The sequence below is a fragment of the Vulpes vulpes genome, chromosome 1, assembly GCF_048418805.1.
Source record: "Vulpes vulpes isolate BD-2025 chromosome 1, VulVul3, whole genome shotgun sequence".
NCBI classification, from domain to species: Eukaryota; Metazoa; Chordata; class Mammalia; order Carnivora; family Canidae; genus Vulpes; species Vulpes vulpes.
In genome coordinates, this window is record NC_132780.1 from 123,145,746 (window position 1) to 123,170,431 (window position 24,686).

At 42.7% G+C, this 24,686-nt stretch overlaps 1 protein-coding gene across 7 annotated transcripts in view; it reads left to right on the forward strand.

The window, feature by feature from the left end:
* The window catches only part of PARP15 (poly(ADP-ribose) polymerase family member 15), a 45,751-nt gene extending 26,239 nt beyond the window's left edge, over positions 1 to 19,512 (forward strand). For 6 of the 7 annotated variants that reach the window (XM_072724925.1, XM_072724956.1, XM_072724913.1 and 3 more), the window contains 8 exons: positions 981 to 1,130; positions 4,306 to 4,368; positions 6,812 to 6,979; positions 9,882 to 10,088; positions 10,179 to 10,319; positions 13,816 to 13,949; positions 16,558 to 16,732; positions 17,047 to 19,512. In XM_072724925.1, the coding sequence (XP_072581026.1) occupies positions 981 to 1,130; positions 4,306 to 4,368; positions 6,812 to 6,979; positions 9,882 to 10,088; positions 10,179 to 10,319; positions 13,816 to 13,949; positions 16,558 to 16,732; positions 17,047 to 17,336 (1,328 nt within the window). In that variant the 3' untranslated portion in view covers positions 17,337 to 19,512. Of the gene's footprint in view, positions 1 to 980; positions 1,131 to 4,305; positions 4,369 to 6,811; positions 6,980 to 9,881; positions 10,089 to 10,178; positions 10,320 to 13,815; positions 13,950 to 15,181; positions 15,382 to 16,557; positions 16,733 to 17,046 lie in introns of all 7 variants that reach the window. The other variant, XR_011994998.1, reaches the window with a different exon arrangement.
* The last annotated feature ends 5,174 nt before the right edge of the window (positions 19,513 to 24,686 follow it).

Here is a 24,686-nt window from a genome sequence, read left to right on the forward strand (position 1 = left end):
TGCTGCCCCAGTGGGATGGGAAGCTACAGGAAAAGCTCATATTTGGAGTTAGTGAGCTGTTATTTAACGTTGGACAGGGGCGCACAGGTGGCTCAGTCAGGTGAGCGTCTGACTCTTGATTTCGGCTCAGGTCATGATCTCAGAGTTGTGAGGTCAAGCCCCACGTCAGGCTCCACGCTCAGCGCGGGGTCTGCTTGAGATCCTCTCCCTCTGCCCCTCCCAATGCTCTCACTCTCTCTCAAATAAATAAAATAGATCTTCCCCCCCCCCCCCCCGCAAATTGGACAAATGACCTAGTCACTGCGACCATCTCTGTTTCTGTAAGATAGTAATAAAAGAGTCACCTGGAGGCACAAACTTTCCATCACAAGATGGATCCAGTCTGGAGACCAAGCATACAACATGGGGCTGGGGTTCATAAGAGTGTTTCGTATTCTTGAAGTTCACTAAGAGAGTAGATCTCGGGTGTTCTCACCAGGCCCGTGTGCATCCACACACCCCCACACACAAAATGGTGACTCTGTGGGGCGATGGCTGTGCTGGTGGTTCAACTGGAGAATCATTTCGCAGTGCATGTGGAAGTCAAGACATCACGTTGTACATCTTAAATATTTACCATTTTCCCGTGTCCTACTTCAACAAAGCTTGAAGCAGAAGTCTCCCAGCGATGCCAGCGTGCCTTGCCCTCTGCCCTTCCTCACGCCTTCCCCAGGACACCACAGCAACCTGTGCAGACGAGCAGACGGTCCAATGAGATATTTTGGCCTCATCCTGTTTTACTGAGAAATGGATACTCTTCCTGCCACAAAGCATTATTTTCTAATTTCCTTAAAAAAGGAAACCCAGCGACTTGGCAGGCGGGGAGGCATGGCACTGTTTGGGTTTACGGAGGCAGAAAGCCAGGGGACTGGGAAGAGAAGGGGGCGCACTCTTTTCGTTCTTCCTCCAGCTCCTCTTTCCTTCGCTTGCTTTCTCTCCAGGTGTGTTCACGATGGTCTCCAGCCCTGGGTTCGCGACATATGAAATGAAAATTGGTGCAGTTACTTTCCAGATTGCTACTGGAGATATTACCAAAGAAAAGGCAGACGTGATTGTAAACTCAACCACAAGGACATTTAATCTGAAATCAGGTATTTTATTTAAGCACTACGCGTGACTGTCACTATTAGTGTGACTCACTCATTTCTGGGAGGGAAATCGTGGCTGATGTTGCCTGGGTCTAGAGGGAGAGTGTTGCAGAATGGATGCGGGCCCTGGAATCAGAAAGACCTGGGTCTGAATCCCGGCTACGCCACTTAACCTCTGTGTGGCCTTGGAACAATCACTTATCCCTTCTGAGCCTCAGTTTCTCTGCCTGTCAAATGTTGATTTCTCAGAGTCGTGAGGCCGTGAGGTTAGGTGGGGTGTAGCAATGTCAAGGCAAGATGCATCGGGCTTCGTCTATGTTACCTCATCCCCTTGTTAGCACTGAACTGTCAAAATTGCACACTTCTAGTTTACAAAGTTTAAGTTTTGTTTTTATTTCCCTTTTTATGGAACTCAGTTGGCACTCGTATCTCACTTCTTGTAACTGTCCCCTATGTTACCCTGACCCAGAAATGAAATTCAGACCCTTTTTCTTTTTCTTTCTTTCTTTTTTTTTTTTCTGAAATGTCTGACCACCTCCATCAATGGAGCACCTTAGGGCATGCCTCCCCACATGTCTATTTGTGCATAACTTGCACACGTATACTCTTACGTTAATATATTTTTCATTACAAAGCATTACATTTTGAAGTAAAAGCATAAGATAAAACATAAATAGAAGTTTAAATATTTTCTAAACTGCAAGATATTGTGGAACTCACTATGTAGAAGTAAATATGTAGAATTACCATCCAATGTATCAGTTCTTTAAAATGCAGACATAAAGAACATCCAATTATGTAAAATGTGGTACATTGAACATATGTATTTGTCCCTGCCTGCCTTTAAAATTCCATTAAAGCAACAGGAAAGGAAATAAATAAACCCACAAGGAAAAAGAGAGTTGGAGGGAAACCAATCATGAGCAAGAGGCAGCAGTGTATTTTTAGAATATGAGAAGCAGCTAGCCAGTGGTGAAAACTTCGTATAGCAGGCGAGAACAGTAATCCCTAGAGACGCAAGAGTTGGAGGCAGCAGGCACCTGGGAAGGGAGGGCACAGGTAAAGGGATGAACGTAGAATCAGATGCAGTTCTGTAGGAGTAGCTCTTATACCCATTTCTTCCGTCCTCCATCCATCCAATGCACTAATAACTTCCCTTGCTCTTCCCCGGCCAGAGATGGGAGGCTCATTCTGTACAGAAACCACGCAGAGATTCTGGACTTAGAGCAGCAGGCCCGGTGAGATGAGGGCAGGAGCTAGACGGTGTTCCAGGGACAGTTTCTGTACTCAACAGTGAGTGCCCAGCCCCCGTCCCTGTGGGGCTCCCAGAACAGGAGGGGCCCTATGCCCTCCAAGACAGGAGATTGGAGGAGTCTGCTGGAGAGAACCCAACTGCCCTGAAGTCTAGTATTTACCGCCTGCTTACCTCACACTAAAGTCTGCTGGTCAAATTGAACACCAATAAAAAATATATTTATAAAAAATAAATAGAGTCTGCTGGTCAGCGAGCCTCCCTTACGAGGCTCCAAACTCCCTCCCAGCGAGCCTCCAAACTCCCTCTAAATGTGGATGGACTATAAATTAATTAATTAATTAATTAATTAATTAATTAAAAAGATGTGGATGGACCGATGAAGATCATCTGATATTTGAGGAAAACCTCTATTATTGCAAAGTCAGACATCATAACAAACAAAAAGGGAATTTTTTTAAAAAAGAGACAATTTGGCTTCTAACTCCTTTATAAAAAAAAAGTGAATAAATAAAAGATGATTCACAGCACACACATACATAATCAAGGAGACACAGGTGGGTAGATGGATGATAGAGGACAGATAGATCCTTATAATGAAAAAATAACTAATAATTATTCAATCCCTCTGTGGGCCAGATTCTATGCTAAGCCTCTTTTATCCACTGTCTCTTTGAATGTTCAGATAACCCTGTGAGGGAAGTACCGTGCTACCCCCCGTGTAATAGTTGGGGAGCTGACCAGGCCCGTGTTAGCCAGTGAGCGGCGGGGGCCACCCTAGGCCAGGCTGCCCGAATCATGGTCTGTGCCTTCAACCCCGCCACTGAGCTGCATCAGCAGTGACCAAAGTGGTGAAGCTACAGCCTCGATTGGAAGGCAGCCAACTGTCTGTCTACCTGTGGAAAACAAAACATTAAAACCAAAGAACTTGGGACACCTGGGTGGCTCAGCGATTGAGCGTCTACCTTCGCCTCAGGTCATGAGCCTGGGTTCCTGGGATCGAGTTCCGCATTGAGGTCCTGCATGGAGCCTGCTTCTCCCTCTGCCTGTGTCTCTGCCCTTCTGTGTGTCTCTCATGAATAAATAAATAAAATCTTAAAAAAAAAAAAAACCCAAGGAACTTAAGTAGAACGCTCAATTTTATTTCAGTTTTGAGATCCATGCTTCTCATTAATATCAGAACTTTCATTTTTATGGTTTTCCATTTTATAAAGCAATCAGGGTAGAATGCAGAAAAAAATTCAAATACCTGCAAAAATATCTCTGTACAAATAGAGTCTGTAAAGCTGCAGACACGGGCCTGTCAGCTGTTGGGTGGTGCCGTCACGCAGCAGCTCAGAGTGTTGATTATTCAGCTACTGAATGAAGGTCGCTGTAGAAAATTGAGAATAAGGTAAACCATAAGAGACACTGAACTCCAGGAAGCAAACTGAGGGTTTGCTGGAGGGGCGGTGGGTGGGAGGAGAGGGAAACTGGGTGATGCGCAGTGAGGACGGCACATGATGTAGTGAGCACTGGGTGTTGTATGCGACTGATGAATCACTAAATTCTGCTTCTGAAACTAATTTCAAAAGGTGGGTATTTCTGTGGGGGGCATCAATGCTTAAAGTTGTGCTTAAAGGGATGAGCTGAACAAAAGTCTAATGTACAAAAGCTATAATCATGCATTGACTTTTTTTTAAAGATTTATTTATTTATTTATTTATTTATTTATTTATTCATGAGAGACACAGAGAGGCAGAGACCCAGGCAGAGGGAGAAGCAGGCTCCATGCAGGGAGCCCGATTTGGGACTCGATCCCAGGACCCCAGCATCACACCCTGGGCTGAAGGTGGCACTAAACTGCTGAGCCACTCGAGCTACCCAATGCATTGACTTTTAACTAATGCTTTTTACCACTAACATGTCTTAACATGTCTTATTTAGGGGTATCTAAAGCGGTTTTAGAAGGTGCTGGACCGGCTGTGGAAAATGAATGCGCTGTACGAGGTATGACCACCTGTTACTTTCAGCTACAACCTATCGCAGATCAGAAGGGCTGAGAATACTATCTCACAGGGCCTGTGGGGGTGAAAGTGGTGAGCGCTTTGGGAAAAGGTCGATTCCCTGGGAGAGCAGATGCAGGTGCTGTGACTCTGTGGCCATGGGGAGGTGGTCATTTCCCCCCCACCTTCCCACCTATTAAAAAGAAACTAGGCCTGGGTCCTAATTGCCCAGGCTCTACCACTTAGAGTAGATCCTACTCTGGTAGAGTAGGAGGGATCCTGGGCCTGCCATCTAATCTACAAGAGCTTTGTTTCTCTTACCTGTTAGACAGTTCTAGACTCTACTAACAAGGGAGGAGTATGGGAAGGCTGTCTCACAGGTGGTTTTGAGGATCAGGACAATGAATGTGAAAAGCTCTGTAAAGTGCTGTATAAATGATCTTTCACTTTTCCCAACCTTGTTCTACTTGCTATAGCACCTCATCTACTGACACGAGTAAATGTGGAGCCTTGGTGGGTCTGAGGTGTTTCCTGACACCCAGCAATTCTTCTTTTCTACCTGTAGAAATAACACTCGATCCCATAGGTTAAAGGGCTCCAGTCCCACTTCAAATGCCAGGCACAAGTCCCGGCGGCCACCTGTACTACTGACCCATCTCCTATAAATTGGGTCATTCACAAAACCCTTTCTCAGGTTTGACAATACCCTAGGATGACTCTTAGAACATCAGGAAAACACTTGCCTTACATTTACCAGTTTATTATGAAGGATACACCTCAGGAGCCGCCACATGGAAGAGATGCAAAGGGGAAGAGATGGAAGCCCCATGCCCTCTCCAGATGCTCCACCCTCCCAACACCTAGGTATATTTACCAACCTGAAGATTCCCAAATCCAGTTATTTAGGAGCTTTTATGGAGGTTTTATTGTGGAGGCAGGATTAATGAAATCCTTAGATTTGTGGTTTAGGTCCCCGGAGGCCAGGGGCTGGGGCTCAAAGTTCCAATCCTCTACCCTTGGCGTGGCCTTTCTGGAGAGCAGTATCCATTCCGAAATTATCCAGCCCACAGCCTTCAAGAACCATCTCATTCGCTCATGAATGACACTCTCATCACTCAGGAGATTCCAGAGTTCTTGGAACTCTGAGCTCAGAACCAAGGACAAACATCAAATCCTTATTTTTTATTATATCGCAGTGGGGGAACCTGTAAGAGTGATTGTAAACTCTTTAACCTCCAAAACCGGGACTCCTGCCTTGCCCAGCAGACAGTCAGCTAGGAGGGTGATTTAAAGAAGTCACAGGTCCCATGCTTGACAAACAACTGACCTGCTTTGGCCGGAAAGTCCTATCTTGATGCTCTCCTCTGATCGAGACATTGTCTCCCCAATCTATTCCCGGAGAGGGATCAGGGGAAGTAATTCTGATCACCAACAGGAGGACGTTCGCTGGAATTTATGGGCTGCAGAGCTGGCCGTGCCTCGGAAGGCAGAAGCAGGGGATGACGTGAGGTTGGACAAGCTGCCAAAGCCTGTGACGCTACCTGGGAGGGGGCAGCAGGGAGGGCCCGGGCAGGGTGGGTGGCTGGGCCCACTTTCCTGAGTTGGCTGGAGCCCTGCCTTCCTCAGGGGCCTACTGGGCGCCTTAAAACAAGCCCTGGTCATTTCCATGTGCTCGAGAGCTCCGAGTGTCCTAAGAGAGGGAGGATTCTTCACCCTTTTGTGTCTCCACACCACCGGATGCATCACTTTTCTCTCCTTGAAAAATTAATCTATAGCATATGAATTGCTCTTCTGGACAGCAGCTTGGGGCGGGGGTGGGGGGTGGGTAAGAGCTCTGGACACTGGCTGCTTGGGTTCAAATCCCAGGCAGTCTTTGCTACTAACCTTATATCTCTGAGCCTCTGTTTAACCTGTGAAGTGGAGGGAATAGTACCTGCCTGCTAGCCTTGTTTTGAGGATTGAGTGAATTAGAGCAGGTTAGAGTGCTTTTGAGTAGCACCCCAAATATTCATCGGTGTAGGTGTTGAGTTAGAGAATGCTGTCCAGATGGGACATCTGGGTGGCCCAGCGGTTGGGCACCTGCCTTCAGCCTAGGGCGTGACCCCGGGGTCCTGGGATCGAGTCCTGCATCGGGCTCCCTGCAGGGAGCCTGCTTCTCCCTCTGCCTGGGTCTCTGCCTCTCTCTCTCTCTCTCTCTCTCTCTCTGTGTCTCTTATGAATAAATAAATGAAACCTTTAAAAAAATAAAAAATAAAGAATCCTGGTCATAAAGAAACTGAGCCTTGTCACAGCCCCCGTGGGTGAAGCCAGCGAGATGGAGGGACGCTGGACTTGGTCAGGAATCATCACAGGCTTTCCTGGGGGCCGCTCTTTTCATTTCTCGGTGGTCACCTTGTTGCTTCCTGTGAGTAATGTGCTGTGTTTTCCTTTTCTTCCTTCTGTTCTAGCTGCACAGCCTCACGGAGAGTTTATAATTACACAAGGTGGCTACTTAATGTGCAAGATCATCATTCACGTTTTTGGGGAAAATGATGTCAGGAAAACTGTCTCCACTGTCCTAGAAGAATGTGAGCAGAGGAAGTACACGTCTGTTGCCCTTCCAGCCATCGGAACAGGTTTGCAGCCTCTCACCACTCAGCTTCTGGATAATCCAGATTCCCTGAGGCTTAGCCTCACGGTTGGGCCCTCGGTGCTGAGTGCAGGCAGGGGCAGTGATGCATCTCAGGCTCCCTAGCAGCCCCTGGGGGCCCTGTGTGGGGCCCAGGCCTCTGTCAGGCATCTCTGTCCTTTACTGTATGGTCTCCAGGTATCTCTCCACGTTTGGCCCGTAATGCCATGGTTTTCTTGCACTTCTCCCGGGCGTGCTCCGTTTGAGCCTGCCCTCTGGTTTCCAAACCCTCACGACCTCCCCCTGGGGTTTACTGCAGCATCTCCCACTGGCCCCTCATTTGCGCATTCCTTAGATGGAGATGCTGTTTCCCAGGCCCACTGCGGGTTCCTGGGCATGAAATCCTTAGTAGGATGCAGTTGCTGTGCTTAAGCAACAAGCTCACGTCTAGGGGCGCCTGGGTGGCTCAGGCCGTCACGTGCCTGCCTTCAGCTCAGATTGTGATCCCAGGGGCCTGGGATCGAATCCCACATCCAGCTCTCTGCTCAGCGTGGTGTCTGCTTCTCCCTCTGCCCTTCCCATCCCTCCTCACCCCTCCCCACAGCTCCTGCACACGCTAGCTCGTGCTCTCTCTCCCTCTCTCTCTGGCAAAAAGAAATAAATAAAAATCTTTAAAAATACATGTAACTCAGAATCCAACTCCGAGTTTCTAGGAACACTTTCCTCCTCATCTCTATCCTAGTGTACAATAATTTGCTCTTACTTGAAGGTGATACTAATGACCCGCTCCCTGATTCATTCACACTCAATTGCACAGGCTTTTTAAAAGGGCCTGGAGGGCAGCTTGAGGGGAGGGGGTTGCTCAGCGGTTTAGCGCCGCCTTGGGCCCAGCGCGTGATCGTGGAGACCCGGGATCGAGTTCCACGTCGGGCTCCCTGCAGGGAGCCTGCTTCTCCCTCTGCCTGTGTCTCTGCCTCTCTCTGTGTCTCTCATGGATAAATAAATAAAATCTAAAATAAAATAAAATAAAATAAAATAAAATAAAAGGGCCTGGGAGGGCCTTAATAATGCCGTCACATGATTATATGGTGTAGTAAAGCTTCAAGAGCAAGATATTTTAACCACTGTGGGTTAGAGTCACTGTTTCTTCCCACTTTGACTTCTCAGACTTTTCCTGGCACTGAGCATTGGAGAGTCTGCAGGTATTTTTAGAACACAGCTAAGGAAACTTGAGTTGGGAATATGGTTTTCAAAATCTCAAATTTTATGCTTAACTGTGATTTTTTTTTATCAATGTTCGCTTTTACATGTAATTTTATATTTTTATTTTGTGTTCTTTTTCTGAGATGCGTACATTTCAAACCCTACAAAATCTAGACCCACTCCTGACTCTTAGTTTCCCCATTTTGCAGATAGGAATTCGAGGTTTTAAGTACAAGGTGATATAGCTAGTAAGCAACGTTCACACCCAGGCAGCCTGGTCTGCACATTTCAACCATTACATTTTTTTTTTTAATGTTACGTGGTTTTGGTTGCCATTATGCTCTTAATTACTATGTTTTTAGCTGCCACATTCTTATCTCTATTAGCTATTACCTTCTATTATCACCCCCGCTTTATAGCTGAGGAAATTGAAGTTTGGAGGTACTGTGGGCTGAGTTGTATTCCCCTGCCAAATTCTAGTGTTGAAACCCTAACCCCCAGTACCTCAGAATGTGACTGTATTTAATGAGAGGGTCTTTTTAAAGGTAATTAGGTTAGGGGTACCTGGGTGGCTCAGTGGTTGAGCATCTGACTTTCACTCAGGTTGTGATCTTGGGGAACTGGGATTGAGTCCCGCATCAGGCTCCCTGCTTCTCCCTCTGCCTAGGTCTCTGCCTCTCTCTGTGTTTCACATGAAAAAATAAAATCTTTTTTTTAAAAAAGAGGTAATTAAGTTAAAATGAGGCCTAGTGAGTGGGCTCTAATCCAATATGACCAGGGTCCTCGTTAGTTAGGAGATTAGAACATCCATAGGTACAGAGAGAAGGCCATGAGAAGACACAGGGAGAAGACAGCCATATACAAGTCTCAGAGAGAGTCCTCAAAAGAAACCAATCTTTCCAACGCCTGGATCTCAGACTTCTAATCTCCAGAATTGTGAGAAAATAATTTCTGTTGCTTGAGCCAACAGTCATGGCACTTTGTCATGGCACTTTGCTAGTTTGCCCCTGGCAAACTAACATAAGAGGGATCGAATGATTTACCCAAGATCACACAGCTAAACCAGTGGAGAGCCAGGACACGAAGCCAGATCTTCTGCACCGGGTCACATGCTCTTTTCTCTCTGCTGCCAGCATCCTTCAGTTAAAGACCAGCAGGAACACACGGTATGCGGAACTATGCAGCATCTCACCAAGAGGTCTTTAAGGACTTATTAATGGATTTGAGCTTGCGCTGGGTGGCTTTGTGGTGGTCTCAAGCAAGTTGGGGCTTTGCTCTGGCTTGGATACTTTGAGGAAGCAGACATCGTTCTATGGTTGGGCATCTTACCTGGAAGGGGAGAAGAGAATGGCTGATGCTGTGATTATGAACGAAGCCGCACTTGCTCCTATTAGCCAGGATGGGGAAGGTTGGGCCATTTTTGTGGTGTGGATAGTGTTCATGTTTTTGGCTGTGGTCAGACATGACTATTCAGTAGTTGTGTTTGACTTAATTGATCCCAGCCACAGAGTGGTTGCATCGGATGACGTCCTATGACTTTGTGTTCAACCAGCGTACACGGAGACCCAGCTCTCAGTGCCGGACCCGCTTCTGGCCGCTGGCTGCTTTCCTCTTTCTCAGCGCCAAAAACTGCATTTGCCAAATCTCATCACTTGCCTAATACCTGCTAAAGCTTCTTTTGAGCGCTTAAAGTTTTTCTTTTTCAGGCAATGCTGGAAAAAACCCAACCATCGTCGCTGATGACATGATCAGTGCTGTTGTAGACTTCTCATGGAAACACTCCACCCCATCATTAAGAAAAGTTAAAGTTGTCATCTTTCTATCTGATTTGCTAAATGTATTCTATGACAACATGAAAAAGAGAGAAAATTCTACATCACCTTTCTTTCAATCCACATGCTTCGAGACCGCACGTAAGATGATCTTTAAAAAATCATGTGGTTATTGCTCAGATTACTGGGCAGATGTTTAGATATTAATGGTCACTGTTTTATCGGTTTTAGGATTCAACAGACAGCCTCCTATAATATGTGGGAGAAGTACAGGAACTATGCAGCCCAGGTTCCCGTCCACCTATTATTCTTCTGAAGGGCAAAATCACTCCTGGGAAACAGGAATTGCGAAGGAACAAGAAGAGAACAGAAGTAAGGATGCAGAAAGAGGGGGATGGGCTTTGAAAATCCTAGCCAGTTATCTCATTATGTACTTATGGAGTAGCATCAATCCTCAGTGCCCCTCGTAGCTGTGAACTGGCTGACCAATACTGGTTTATTGATTATCCACCACTAGACAAGTTAGCCCAGGAATAGAAGCAGATGGAAGAAGGGAGTGGTCAGAGTCATTCTGCTGTACTACTTCATGAGCAAGCAGAGTCCCAGTTGCTTCTCTGTAAGATGTGGGTTTATGCATTATTTTTAAGTGTCTATATTGACCTGCTCCTCTTTCCCCCGTTTTGTGGCTTCCGTACTGCTGTGAAAGTAACTAGAAAAGCAGCCTCCTCTTTGCAATCACTGTTTTTGCCCATTTTGAGCATTCACTCATAGAGCACTATGGGTTTTACTAGTGATGAAGTGTGCCTGTCATCAGAAGCCTGTCTAAACTGGAAATTGTTGTCTGAACCTGCCAGTGGGAATTTCAGTTCTCTCTACACTTATTTCCTGACAACCATTCTTGTCAATGTGCGTTCATACACAGCACATATAAGAGCTACGCAAATACACACACACAGTAAAGAAAATTGAAGATGATAGTTGGATTTGTTAATGCTCTTGCAATAACAAATAATAGAGAATCCAGTTTACACTGGCTTATGGAAAAAATTGAAGTTGACTCACATAACTATAAAGTCCTAGGCATATGTGGCTTCAGGTCCAATTTGATCCAGGTACTCATATTATATAATCTAGACCCTGGCTTTCTTCATCTCTCACTCTCTTCTCAGCTGTGTTGTCTTTATCTTCAGGTTTCACATGGTGGAAGAGGGCTGCCAGCAGTATCAGGCTCATATCCCCCAGCAGTATCAGGGTGGGTTCAACAGGAAAGGGTATATCTAGGGGCAATGTATACTTACCATCAGGAACATGATGCCTGGGAACAGAGGTGTTCACATAAGGCTGAAATTCCTTCTGATTGAATCAGCTTAGCTCATCATTGCAGCTAGGGAACTGGAATTACACTAATTACCCAACCCAGAGTCACATGCTGTATCCTTTTTTTTTTTTTTTTTTTTTTTGTGCTGTATCCTTGAACTGAAGGAGATCACTCTCTGAAGCAATGGGGAAGAGGAGTTGTTCATCCAAGGAAATTCAGGAAATAAAAAGGGAAAAGGCTGCTGGAGAGTTAAAAATAATACATACCTACTAGAGTATCTCAGGGTATATAAATTAACATTTTTCCCCCTTTGGTCTTTGTAGAGGAAAATTTTATTTGAATTTAAGAGCAATAAGTCATTATAAGTAAAGTGAAAAATGAACTTAAACTGGTTCATCTACTCCGTGTATACACCAAGGATTTAAAATGACTTACGAAATTTTAAAAATAGGAAGGGGCGCCTGGGTGGCTCAGTCAGTTAAGCGTTCAACTCTTGATTTTGGGTCAGGTCATAATTTCAGGGTTGTGAGATCGAGTCCCTTGTAGGGCTTCACACTGGGCGTGGAGTCTGCTTAAAAGTCTCTGCCTTCTTCCCCCTCTGTCCCTCCCCTTCCCATTTCTCTTTCTAAAAAAAAAAAAAAATTATATATATATATAAACATCGGAGACAAACAAACAAAAGATAACTAAAATGAGCAGACCAGTGACCCAATGGCACTTGGGGCAAAAACAAACAATAAAACTGCCTTACATAATCTTTGTTAGTAGATGAAAGTAATAATGCAGATGAAATGTTAGATAAAAGGACATTTGTTGGCAGAGATAAACTTGAATTTTAGTAAGAATTTATCATGTGGACTTCTTTAAAAGAGAACTGAGTTTCATTTGAGCCGATGATACACAGTTGCTTTTCCAAACTATTCATTGATTCAGAGTGCTTTTACAGAGCATGGATTGAATATCGGACCCCAGCAACAAGATTGGGAGCCATGTAAGGAGGTAGGAGTTAAAGCTGAGTGTGGATCTGATTATCCATGCAGACTGTGGAGGTAGAGAAGGTCAAGACTGAAGGCAGAGACAGGATTTGTGGTGCGTCATCCCACCTCTACTTGTGGAGAGGAAACTGAGGCAGGGCGCACAAGTAGAGGTGCAGGAGGGCATTCATCCAAAACATCAGGAATGGGAAAGTAGGGACGCTTGGGTGGCTCAGTGGTTGAGCATCTGCCTTCAGCTCAGGGCGTGATCCCGGGATCCTGGGATCCAGTCCCACACTGGGCTCCCCAGAGGGAACCTGCTTCTCCCTCGACCTGTGTCTCTGCCTCTCTCTGTGTGTCTCTCATGAGTAAATAAAACCCTTAAAAAAAAAAAGGAATGGGAAAGTAGAGTGATTTATCTTCTAAAAGAGATTTTTAGGAAAACCACTCAGGAAAGTGCCTGGTACATGGTAAACACTTGAAGAAAGGTAGCCATCTCGTGTTACCTCCCAGGAAACTCTGGGCTGTGAGGCACTAGAGCACAATTCTTTTCCTTCTTTGGACAGTGGCCTTTCATGTAACATTGGATGTGTGAATACTTAGCCTTCCTGGGACTTGGTTTTCTCATCACTAAATTGTCCAGCCAAGGGTCACCTTTTGTCCACAGGCAGAGTAAGGAGCACAATTCAGTGTGGCTTAAGGGTGTACTTTAAGTTGTTCCTCTCAAGAAAATACCATTGTCTTTAAGCTTTACTCCCTCTTTATTTTTTTTTTTAAGATTTATTCATTTTCTTTTAGAGAGGGAGAGAAAGAGAAAGAGAAAGAGAGTATGGGTGACAAGGGGGCAGAGAGAGAATCTCAAGCAGACTCTACACTGAACACAGAGCATGCCAGGGGGCTCGATCACACAACCCCAAGATCGTGACCTCAGCTGAAATCAAGAACCAGATGCCCAACTCTCAGGCTTCCTGCTCAGTAGGAGAGTCTGCTTCTCCCTCTGCCCTTTCTTGTATGCTCTCTCTCTCTCTCTCAAATAAATAAAGTCTTAAAAAAAAAAAAGAACCACACTAAATAAAACTGATAAACATGAAAACATCAATAAATCAGTTTTCATATTTATACATCAGTTTTTTTTTAATTAGGCTTCACACCCATTGTGGAGCCCATCATGGGACTTGAACTTATGACCCCGAGATCAAGACCTGAGCTGAAATCAAGAGTCAGTTGCTCAACCAATTGAGCCACCCAGGCACTCCCACACATCAGTTTCTAATAGAATTAATTCCATTAAGTTTTCTGGGGGAAATTCTCATTTCAAGCTACACTGAACCTAAGTATACCTAAATATTTTAGCTAGGCCATTACTATATGTCATACTAGCATCAGAGCTATTCATTTCGTCATCGTTTACCAAATTGAGGATGATGAAAGAAGCAGTTGTGAAATGTGTAGCTTTTTGGTTTTTTTTTCAAAGACCAAGATTAGATGAATGTGAAGCAAGAGCATAGGAAGTGCCTTGATTTTCAGAGGTCCCTGGAAATGGATATTGTGTTTTCACCAAATGCTGACTTCCCAGATAATATTCCTGAACACTGGACCATCATGAATCAGCAGCTGTCTTGTGTGATTGAGCTACATCCTGGACGATCAGAATATGATACCGTAAGGGCCTTGTTCTCTGAGACCCATTTTTTCTACAAAATAGAGAAGGTAAAATTGTGTTAAAAAATCGCTTCTTTTAACTATCGAAGAACTAACATGAAAGCCATCTGTTTTATAACAACTCTTCCTTCTTTTATACCTTACTGTATTCATTTTAATTAGACTAACTCAAGCTTCATAGACTTCGAATCTCATGGCTCATTCATTAGCAATAATGAAGGAGATTCCCAAAAGTAGCATATATATGTCTGGATACTTTCACTTACAATTTACAAACAAACCCATTCAAACTGATTAAACAGGAAGAAATGTATTAGAAATTAATGGAAAGTTCAGAAGTAGGATGGTTTTTGGAACAGTTGGATCCACTGGCTTGATGACATCATGGATCTAGTTTCTCTGGCTTTGCCATCGACAGGGTCAGCTTCACCTGAAGGCTGGACTCGCTTCATAATTGTACGGTAGCTCCTGGTGGCAATCAGGGGGTCTCCGCTTCCTCCATTCACATCCCATGGAAGAAACACATCCACTGAATGAGAGTCTCAGGCTTTGTGTTGAGCAGACCACTCCAGCCGGGCTGTCAGGAGAGTACTATATGCTGATTGGCTTCAACCTGGACTGTCAAATGCCATCATTTTGTGATCCTATCATGAGACGACCCTGATTGGTTAAACCCAATGAGTCTCCCCACTGAGAACTAAACATGAGTCCAACTCCACCCAAACCAGCAGTTGCTGTACAATGAGATGAAGTGGAATAGATGTTCTGGGATTCCCACAATGTCCACCATGCTGCATAAAAAATTTTAGCCAGTAAAGTATAGGAGTTTAGTAGAAGGTCATTATCATACCAGGTATATCAGAGCAGGGTGCGACATCCTAGTCCTTTAAAAATCAACCACATTATAGCACTTAAGAAATTGTGCTTTCATAAGCTTCCACATGGCTGACTCACCCTTGAGCAGTGGGCTTCTTAAGGTAGGAGTTGGATTCCTAGTACCTAGCACGGTTCCTCCCATATCATGGGACATAATACCTATTGAGTGAGCTTACTTCCTGAGAAAGGAATCAGAAGAGAGACTCCTGCAGAAAGGACAGAATTTAAAGGAGGGGATGCTTCATGGATGTTCAACACTGTTGAGAGTACGAGAACCTTCCTTGTTCAGTTGTGTTTTACAGTATCTGTAACTTTCTTGGCTCTTATCCTTCTAGTATAACCATTTTGAAACACCTCATTTTTGGATTAATTCCATAATACACTTTCTTTCCTGCTGCCTCTAGATAAAATCATTATTAATTCATGGCCCCCAGCCTCTGCTGGACTCTCCAGATGCCTGGAATCCTTTATTGCTTCCTCCAGTCAGTTCCCTCATGCATTCCCCTTTGCAAAATTTCAACACTCTGCTTGAGGTCTTCATCTCTCTCAAAACAACTTTCCCTCCTGCTTTTATGTCATGGCTTCTCGTCAACTTCTGCTACAGGTAACCACTTCGTTCTTCTTATTTATGTATTTATTTTTAATAAATACGATTTTTTTCTTTTTAAATTTATTATTATTATTATTATTATTATTATTATTATTATTATTAAAGTTGGCTTCATGCCTGGCATGGGGCCCAACACTGGGCTTGAACTCACAATCTGTCAGTGGCTATTTGACTCTTGGTTTTGGCTCAGGCTGTGGTCTCATGTTTGTGAGATTAAGCCTGCCTCTGGCTCTGTGCTCAGCATGGAGTCCACTTGAGATGCTCTCTCTCTCTCTCTCACTGTGCCCCTCCTGCTTGTGCTCTCTGTCTCTCTCTCTCTAAAATAAATAAATAAATCTTAAAAAAAATTAAAAAAAAAAAACAGTTGGATGCTTAATTGACTGAGCCATACAGGCACCGCTTATTTATTTGTTTGTTTTAGAGAGAGACAGAAAAAGGGAGGTAGGTGCAGAGGGAGAGGGAGACAGGGAATTTTAAGCAGGCTCCATTCCAGTTTGGAGCATGACATGGGGCTCGATTTTACAACCTGTGCCAAAATGAGATCATTGTGCCAAAATCCAGAGTTGCATGCTTAACCAATGGAACCACCTAGGTGTTCCTTGAGTAAGAATTTTTTGTTTTAAGATTGTATTTATTTATTCATGAGAGACACACAGAGAGGCAGAGGGAGACATAGGCAGACATAGGCAGAGGGAGAAGCAGACTCCATGCAGGGAGCCCAATGTGGGACTCGATCCCTGGGATCACAACCTGAGCCAAAGGCAGACGCTCAACCACTGAGCCACCCAGGCGTCCCTTGAGTAAGAATTTGAATATGAGTGAATCTCCAGGGATTCCAGGGAACACACACACACACACATATATATAATATTTACATAAATATAGGTAAATATTTTTATATAAATTATAATTTCTGTCCTATAAACTAGACTATAGTAAGCACTATTACAAAGTATAGATACTCTTAACCTAGCCTTTTTCTAAAGGCAGAAAACTACCTATTCTCGGAATTTGCTGTTTATTTGCAATTTTTTTCCTTCTCCTCCTCCTCCTCCTTCAGTCCTCCTCCCTCTCCTCCAAATTGCTATTTTACAATCCACAACAAGCACAATATACTGATCTCTAAAGTCATTTTCAAATGACTTTAGTTTTGCTTTGTGTCATTTGCAGATTGAGAGGATACAGAATGTGTGCCTCTGGCAGAGCTACCAGATAAAGAAAAAGCACATGGACATCAAGAATGGCTCTAGAGATAATGAGAGAGTCCTGTTCCATGGGACAGATGCAGACTCGGTGCCATATGTCAATCAGCATGGCTTTAACCGCAGTTATGCTGGGAAGAATGGTAAGGAAGCAAGCAATCCGGTTGACCAGAAGGCGGTGAACGGTAGCTCTGGGGTTGGCTCTCCACACCCAAGCAGTGTAGAACCATAGATGGCAGCTGTCTGGTCATTGCCAGGGTAGGGGTCTTTGTGCTTCATCAGAAAGGAGGTTGGCAACTTTCTGAGGCTAGAGGGAGTGGATTTTGGAAGTGATGATAAGTGGCTTTGGTGGGCAAGAACTGCATGAAAAAAAAAAAACTTGTGTCAGGTTTTGGTCATGGTTCTACACACTGATGATTTTATGTTCTTAGGAAGGTTTCTATCTTTCTCTTTACAGCTGCAGCTTATGGAAAAGGAACCTATTTTGCTGTTGATGCCAGATATTCTGCAGATGATATATATTCCAGACCAGACAGCAATGGGAGAAAACATATTTATGTTGTACGAGTACTTACGGGAGTCTACACACTGGGACATGCAGGATTAGTTACCCCTCCATCAAAGAACCCTCACAATCCCACAGATCTGTTTGACTCTGTCACAAACGATACACAACATCCAAACCTGTTTGTGGTATTCTCTGATAATCAAGCTTACCCAGAATATCTCATAACTTTCAGGTGTTAAAAAATAGGTTTTTTTTTTTCAATCTCAAAGAGACGATTTAGTCGTCTATTTATGAGAACAATTTATAGAGTTTTTGTCTTTGCCTTTGGCTTGTTTAGTAGATAAAAATCTGTTAGATCCCCAAATGCTGAAAACAGCCTTTTGAAGATGCTCTATTGCCATTTGTAGCATACCTCTTTTCTCAGCATATTGATGAGTGGAAGTTAAGAAATGTAGATGACATAATTATAGCTACAACTATTTACAGACACCAAATCTGTAGGAGAACAAAAAACACATTACTTTTCTCTAGCAGAGAAGAAATAAGATGAATCACTTTAAAACCAAGATGTCATTGTTCTTACAGAACATGTTAAGACATCAAACTGTGTTGAGCTCAACTGTACTGTTAAATTAAATAACGAGGCTGCTATTGTGCATCTGTAACAGCTGGGTATTTTGCTTCCTGAAGAAATACTTATTAGCTATAGCTCAGCTTGAATGACTGAATCAAAAGGTATCACCTCAAATCTGTTGTGAAATAATTCAGGAAAAAATGTGTTGTGCCACTGTCTAATGCTACATAACAAATTCCTACAAAATTGAGTGGCTTTGTGGGTAAGGAATTTAGGCATGGCTTAGTTGGGTCATTCGGATTTAGGGTCTCTCATGAAGTTGAGTAAAGGTGGTGGCAGGGGATGTGGTCTTCTGAAGGCTTGACTGAGGCTGGGAGATCTGCTTCCAAGGTGGATCACTCAAATAGCTAAAAAGTTTTTGCTGGTTGGCAGGAGTCCTCAGTTTTGCCCCACATGATCCTCTCTAGGCTGCCTGTGTCGCTCATGACATGGCAGCTGGCTTACCCCACAGTCAGCAGTTCAGGAGGGCGGGAGGCAGAAGCCTGATGTCTTTTATGACCTAGCCTCTGGAGTCAGACTCCACCTCTTCTACAGTATCCTGTTGGTTCCATGGGTCAGCTCTTCCAGTGTAAGTGCAAATTGCGGAAGGGCGTGGACACCAGAAGATGGCAAACTGGGGACCATCTTAGAGGCCATAAAATGAGGGAATGACTGATACATTGATAAAATGTTACAAGCAAGTGGAAAGGACTCCAGATGTCATCTAAGCCCACTGTCCCCTCGTCTTTCTCCTCTACCCTCCCCCTCTCCCAGGCAAAAAGCCCTTGAGCCTCCGCTCGACCGTTTCGAACACTCCACATCTTAAGGATAACTTATTCCATCGTGAGACAGCTCTAACTGTTGGAAGACTCTTGTTTACGCTGAGTTGAAATCTGTTCTGCGTCTATTGCCTGCTGATCACTGTCCCACCTCCTGGAGGACGCAGAGCAAACTCATTCCTTTTACAGATGGTCACTCTTCAGATTCATCTCTTCCCTCTTTGATGTTAGAGTTAGGTAAATTCTTGAAATACTTAGCAGCTTATTTATCCTGATGTATCACTTATCAAGAGTTAAAGATATCGAAGAAGTGTTTACATAATCTTAGATAAGCACAGGCACATTAAAAAGAGTACAGGAAAGTTTAAAACTGTCACCATACTGTATCACTTGTAATTGCGACATTCAGAGGAAACCACTGCCAAGTTCTTAAACACTCCCTTCTCCTTCCTACATCCATCTTCAACAAAGTCAAAGTCGTACTTTATTCAATTACTTAATTATACAATATTGTTGGGGATCCCGGGGTGGCTCAGTGGTTTAGTGACTGTCTTCCACCCCAGGCGTGATCCTGGAGACCAGGGATCGAGTCCCACGTCGGGCTCCCTGCATGGAGCCTGCTTCTCCCTCTGCCTGTGTCTCTGCCTCTCTCTGTCTCTCATGAACAACAACAACAAAAATTATACAATGTTGTATCTGCCTTTTTCATTTAACATTGTGTTACCCTCATGTTATTAATTTCTTCTGTAAACATAAATCGTAATGGCCCAGTTATTCCACTATATATTTTCCTTTTATGTATCTATAATCATAAAGTTTTTAAAAATGCCATCTTTCCTTATAGCTTAATAATCCAATTTCCTTCTGTAATATATCTGTATTATTTCCCCCATGTTGTTAAATATCTAATGTATCTTTTGTTGGTTGCATAGTATTTCATTGTGTGTCTCTACGTAAATGTTATGTCAAAGTTGGGTGCCGTATATTTCTAGATAAATAAATGGTTGGATTATGAGATGCAAAGACCATAATCTGCCTTCAATGAGATGCTGCTTCCCGAATCTCTTGGGGGAGATAGAGTCCTAGAGAGGAAAGCAAGCTTAAATAATGCTCTGTCAGTTGGTCATGGGCCTTGGCTCCCATCTCCAGTATAGAATCCTAGTGAGCCAGGTTGGAACGTAGAAGCACTCTTTTTACTTAGTTAGGTAGGCTTTTATTTGCAATGTAAACTGCTGTCATTGTCTCCTCCAATGCTGTCACTCAAGGACCCCCCTAATTTATTTTGCTGTGCTTCTGCTCATAGTACATATGCTGATGTGTTAATTGAACACAGGGTTTATGAATTCATTTACCAGTGGTGGGTTAATTATCACAATGCTGGTAAGATCATTTACAGGTAATATGAACCAATTTGATTTTGCTAAATAGTTTATTAGAACAAATACGGTTTCTTACAGTAAACATGCTTTATGAACTTAGCTGATAAAATTATTACGTTTACAAGCTGCCGTGGGAAAAACTCTTGCTGTTTCTCCTTTATTCATACTATGTCCACACTCACAACGCTTGACACCAGATGTGTGGGGTTTTCTCCCACTCTAAGCAATCCTCTGCAACATTAGCTGGGCGTCCCACAATTTAACTCCATTCTGACACGATCTACCTAGAAATAGCATCAGATCCCAACTTGGAAGCTCCCTGTAGCTCATACCTTTGGGATTTTTGTGGAGATTTCAACATGTAGGTAATGAATGGTCATTCGTTCCATTTCCAGATCCTCTCCCCTTGATGGAGAATAGGAGACGGAGCTCAAAGCTCCAACCTTCTAATTGTGGCTTGGACTTTTTTTAGTGACTTCATGAGAACAAAATATACTGCCACACCCAAGAAATTCCAAGAAATGTAGGAACTCTGTGTCAGGAAGTAGGGTCAAAGATCAAATTTTAGAACAAAAGATTCTTCTAGTACTTTCATAACCTTGGAAATTACAAGGCTTTTAGAAGCTCTGAGCCAGGAACCAGGGGCAGAAACCAACATATACTTTTTATTATTTCACACAAGTTTTGAACTTTTCTGCCACTCTTAGTAAACATATGAAAGAAGTCTTGTAATTAAACTCAGAGTAAATAACAGGATTTTTAACTGAAGTACAGTTGACAAGGAGTGTTACATTAGTTTCAGGTGTCCAGTATAGTGATTGGACAACTCTATACGTTCTGCTAAGCTTACCACAAGCATAGCTATCACCTGTCACCATACAACACCATTACAATACCACTGACCATGTTCCCTATGCTGGACCTTTGAGTGACTCATTTAATTTTAAAAGACCTTTGCTCCATCTCCCTCTCTGTTTATATTACCTTTGTGGTCACCAGGATATAAACAATATCTAACTTTCTTTTCCTTTTCTTGTTAAAAAGGGCATTTTCAACATACTAGTTTATTCTCCAAAGCCCCTTGTTACCTACAATTATAATTCTATAACAAAGACCTGTCAAATAAGTAATTTTGACTTCCACAAAATCCACCCCCAGCTCTTCAATCCAAATCTTCCTCTTGTGTGCCTGATGTGCTCCTGCTTCTCCACACCCAAACCCAGCATCCCCTTTACCTCTTGATATCTCATTCACATTTCAAATAGTCAGACAGAAATACACTAGAAATACACTTTTTCAATACCAGAACAAACTTTCTGCAAAAAAATTAAAGAATGCAAATGATTCTCTGCATGTCTCTGTAGTTTATAGTGCAGCGTGGTCTTTCATGTTAAATCCTCTAAATTCACCAATCAAAGCACCTGAGATAAGGAATGTACTCACTGGGGCACCGGGGTGGCTCAGTGGTTGAGCATCTGCCTTTGGCTCAGGTCGTGATCCCAGAGTCCTGGGATCAAATCCTGCATCAGGCTCCCCGCAGGGTGCCTGCTTCTCCCTCTGCCTCTGTCTCTGCCTCTCTCTGTGTCTCTCATGAATAAATAAACAAAAAGATCTTTTAAAAAAGGAATGTATTCACCAACACAAAATCAATAACATCAATTGAACACATCTGGGGTCAACAAAAAACCTAAAATTTTCTGTATAAGTGAAAAAAGAGCCTCCTCCAAAAGGAATTTTAGAATCTAGAACATATTAACTCCTGCCTTGCTACTTTTCCAGGGTTAAATAAGATAATATCACAGTTATGTTGAAAATATATATATTATAGTTTTAAACTAAAAATTGGAAGGCAAGAAGCAAGGAGTATAACCTATAGAGGCAAAGATAAATATATTTGATTACACTGATATTTTGAAAATTGAGGTTCGAGTTTGGGGCTCCTGATTGGAGTATACAGCTCTTGATCTCAGCATTGTGGGTTCAAGGCCCATGTTGGGTATAGAGATTACTTTAAACAAAAATAAAACCTTGAATAAATAAATAAAAATTGAGGTTCAAGGTTAAGATTGAATATATGCACCTAATTTTGCTTCCTTCTCAAACCCTAGGAAAGACTCAGTAAAGGGATTTAAAGGATACACAAGCCCTTAGGAACAGAGAGGATAGAAGAGGAGATGATAGCAAAAAGCATTTGAGAAGCTAGGAAGCAGATAGATCTGTGCTAATGACTATAGACAGCTCAACCTTAAGCTAGAAAGTGGGAGGAAAGCTGAGAACCATCTGCTTTCCTCTTGAAAGGCTCAGGAACTGACAGCATGTGAGCCTCTGGGGCTGAGTGAAGCCGAGAAGAGCAGGTGCTAAAATGTGGACAGGATGAAAGCCATTTCGGAAACTGTTAAATCCCTCGATACTTTTCCCACCCTCCTTGCCCAGGGTGACTGCCTCTTACCTACCTCTTACCACATAGCCTCCTGGGCTATTTTCTGCAGATGGTAAAATAGAGAATCTCTAAGCAGGACACCAGGTACCAGTGAGGTACTAATGAGGTCTCAGGTACTGGAACAAAAACAAAGGAGTCAGTGGCCAAATGCACACCAAATACTAAATCCTGAGAGGACATCCCTCCAAAGCCACCTTCCCCCATTAGATCCCCCAAACAGCAGCAGTCATACTTTTACTTTTCAGACAAGAGATTGGACATTTCTACTTTGCACTTGTCCATGTCAAGAGGAAATTTTACCCTAAAGATACTGACAGCAGAGATTCCCCACTACAGACCATGAAAGTACATACAGTGAAGCCCAAAGCTGACAAACCCCATTCCCTAGCTTTCAGACTTCTGAGAACAGACAACCAAGGTTTATCAGACATTTAAATAAAGCCTCTAACTCAGAATCTGAAACTATTATTGAAAAGAAAATTCTGTTACAAGGAACATTTAAAAAAAGATTTAGTTATTAGTTGAGAGAGAGAGAGAGAGAGAGTGCATGAGTGAGGGGAAGTGGGGCAGAGGGAATGAACCTCAAGCAGACTCCTCACTGACCACAGAGCCTGACACGGGGCTCAGTCTCACCACTCCGAGAGCATGACCTGAGCCAAAATCAAGAGTTGGACACTGAAGTAATTGAGCCACCCAGGCACCCCACAAGGAACATTTAAGAAACAAGAGGTCCTGAAATTAAAAAGTGTAATAGCAAAAATGAAAAGTATAGAAAATGAAGTTGATAATTTCTGAAAATTTTCAGGAAGTAAAGGCACACAAAATGGAAGAAAGAAAGCGAGGATACAATTAGGAGACCACTGCAAAGGGCCCAACACTGGATTAATAATAATTCCAGGAAGAGAGATCAGAAAGCAAAGAAGAAGCCATCAGTGAAAGAAATTATTAAAAAAAAAAAAATCCTAAACTAAGGGACATGACTTTCCAGATTGAAAGTCTGTGCTTAGTGCTTCGTACAACAGAAAAAAATAGATCAATCCCAAGATACACTGTGGGATATTTTCAGGAACACTAAGGACAAACTTTTCAAGGGAAGAAAATAAAACATACAAAGGATCAAGAATCAGAATGGTTTCAGATTTCTCAACACTGATGCTAAAAGCTTAAAGACAGTGAAACAAATGCTTTCAAAATCCCAATAGAAAGAGCTTTCTAACAGTCAATATGGGCAAGAGCCTAACGGTCACCATAGACTACAATCAGGGGAAAACATAAGCCTGTGAAAATAAGAGAAATTCTTCTAAATTTCCACATGCGTTTGGATATACACAGACTATCTCTGGAAGAATAGCCTACACAAGAAGCAGTGACTATCAAAGTGACAAGTGCATTATCCTTACCCAGCAACCCGACTGCTAGGAATTTGTCATTCAGACAAAAGTGAGGAACCATATATGTACAAGGTGACTTAATATAGCATCTTGGCATTTTTGCATCGACTTCCCTACAAGCAAGAAAACTAGACAGCTAGATGGGATAGGAGGAGACTTTTCACTTTGTACCTCCATACTTTTTGAATTTTGAATCTCATAAATGTATTGTCTATTTAAAAAACCAAATATGAGGAACACCTGGGTGGCTCAGTGGTTCATTGTCTGCCTTTGGCTCAGGGCGTGATCCTGGGATCCCAGATTGAGTCCCGCATTGGGCTCCTTGCATGGAGCCTGCTTCTCCCTCTGCCTAGGTCTCTGTCTCTCTCTCTCTCTTTCTGTGTCTCTCATGGATAAATAAATAAATAAAATCTTTAAAAAATAATAAAATATAATAAAGCTCTGCATTTAAAAAAAACCAAATACGATCACTTAAACTTTTAAAACTTCTGTATAATAATTTTAAAAGGTAATAAATAAGGTTAAAAAAAAGACACTGGAATAAGAGATTTGTAACACAGACAACCTGTAAGGTACTAGTATCCACAAAAACATAAGGAATTTCTATGAATCAACAGAGAAAGGAACTCTACAGAAATACGAATAAGACCATCGAAAAGGCAGTTCACAGAAGAGGAAACTAGAATGATCAATATGATTTTTTAGATGCTCAACATCATTAAAATAGTAATGACATGTTATTTCAGATCTATCCGCTTGGGAAAATTTAATGTCTGATAATATCAAGTATTGGGGATGTAGAACAAATTAGAGCAACCGCTATGAAAAGCAAGTTAGAGTCTGCACATGTACTATAGATAAGATTATTATTATAGATAATTAAAGGCATTCAAATAAAAAGTAGGAGAAAATATGGAAGAGACTATAAATTCAAAAGCCATAAGTAAACTAATTCCCAAATAAAAGAGAAGAGAGTCTCAACTTAGA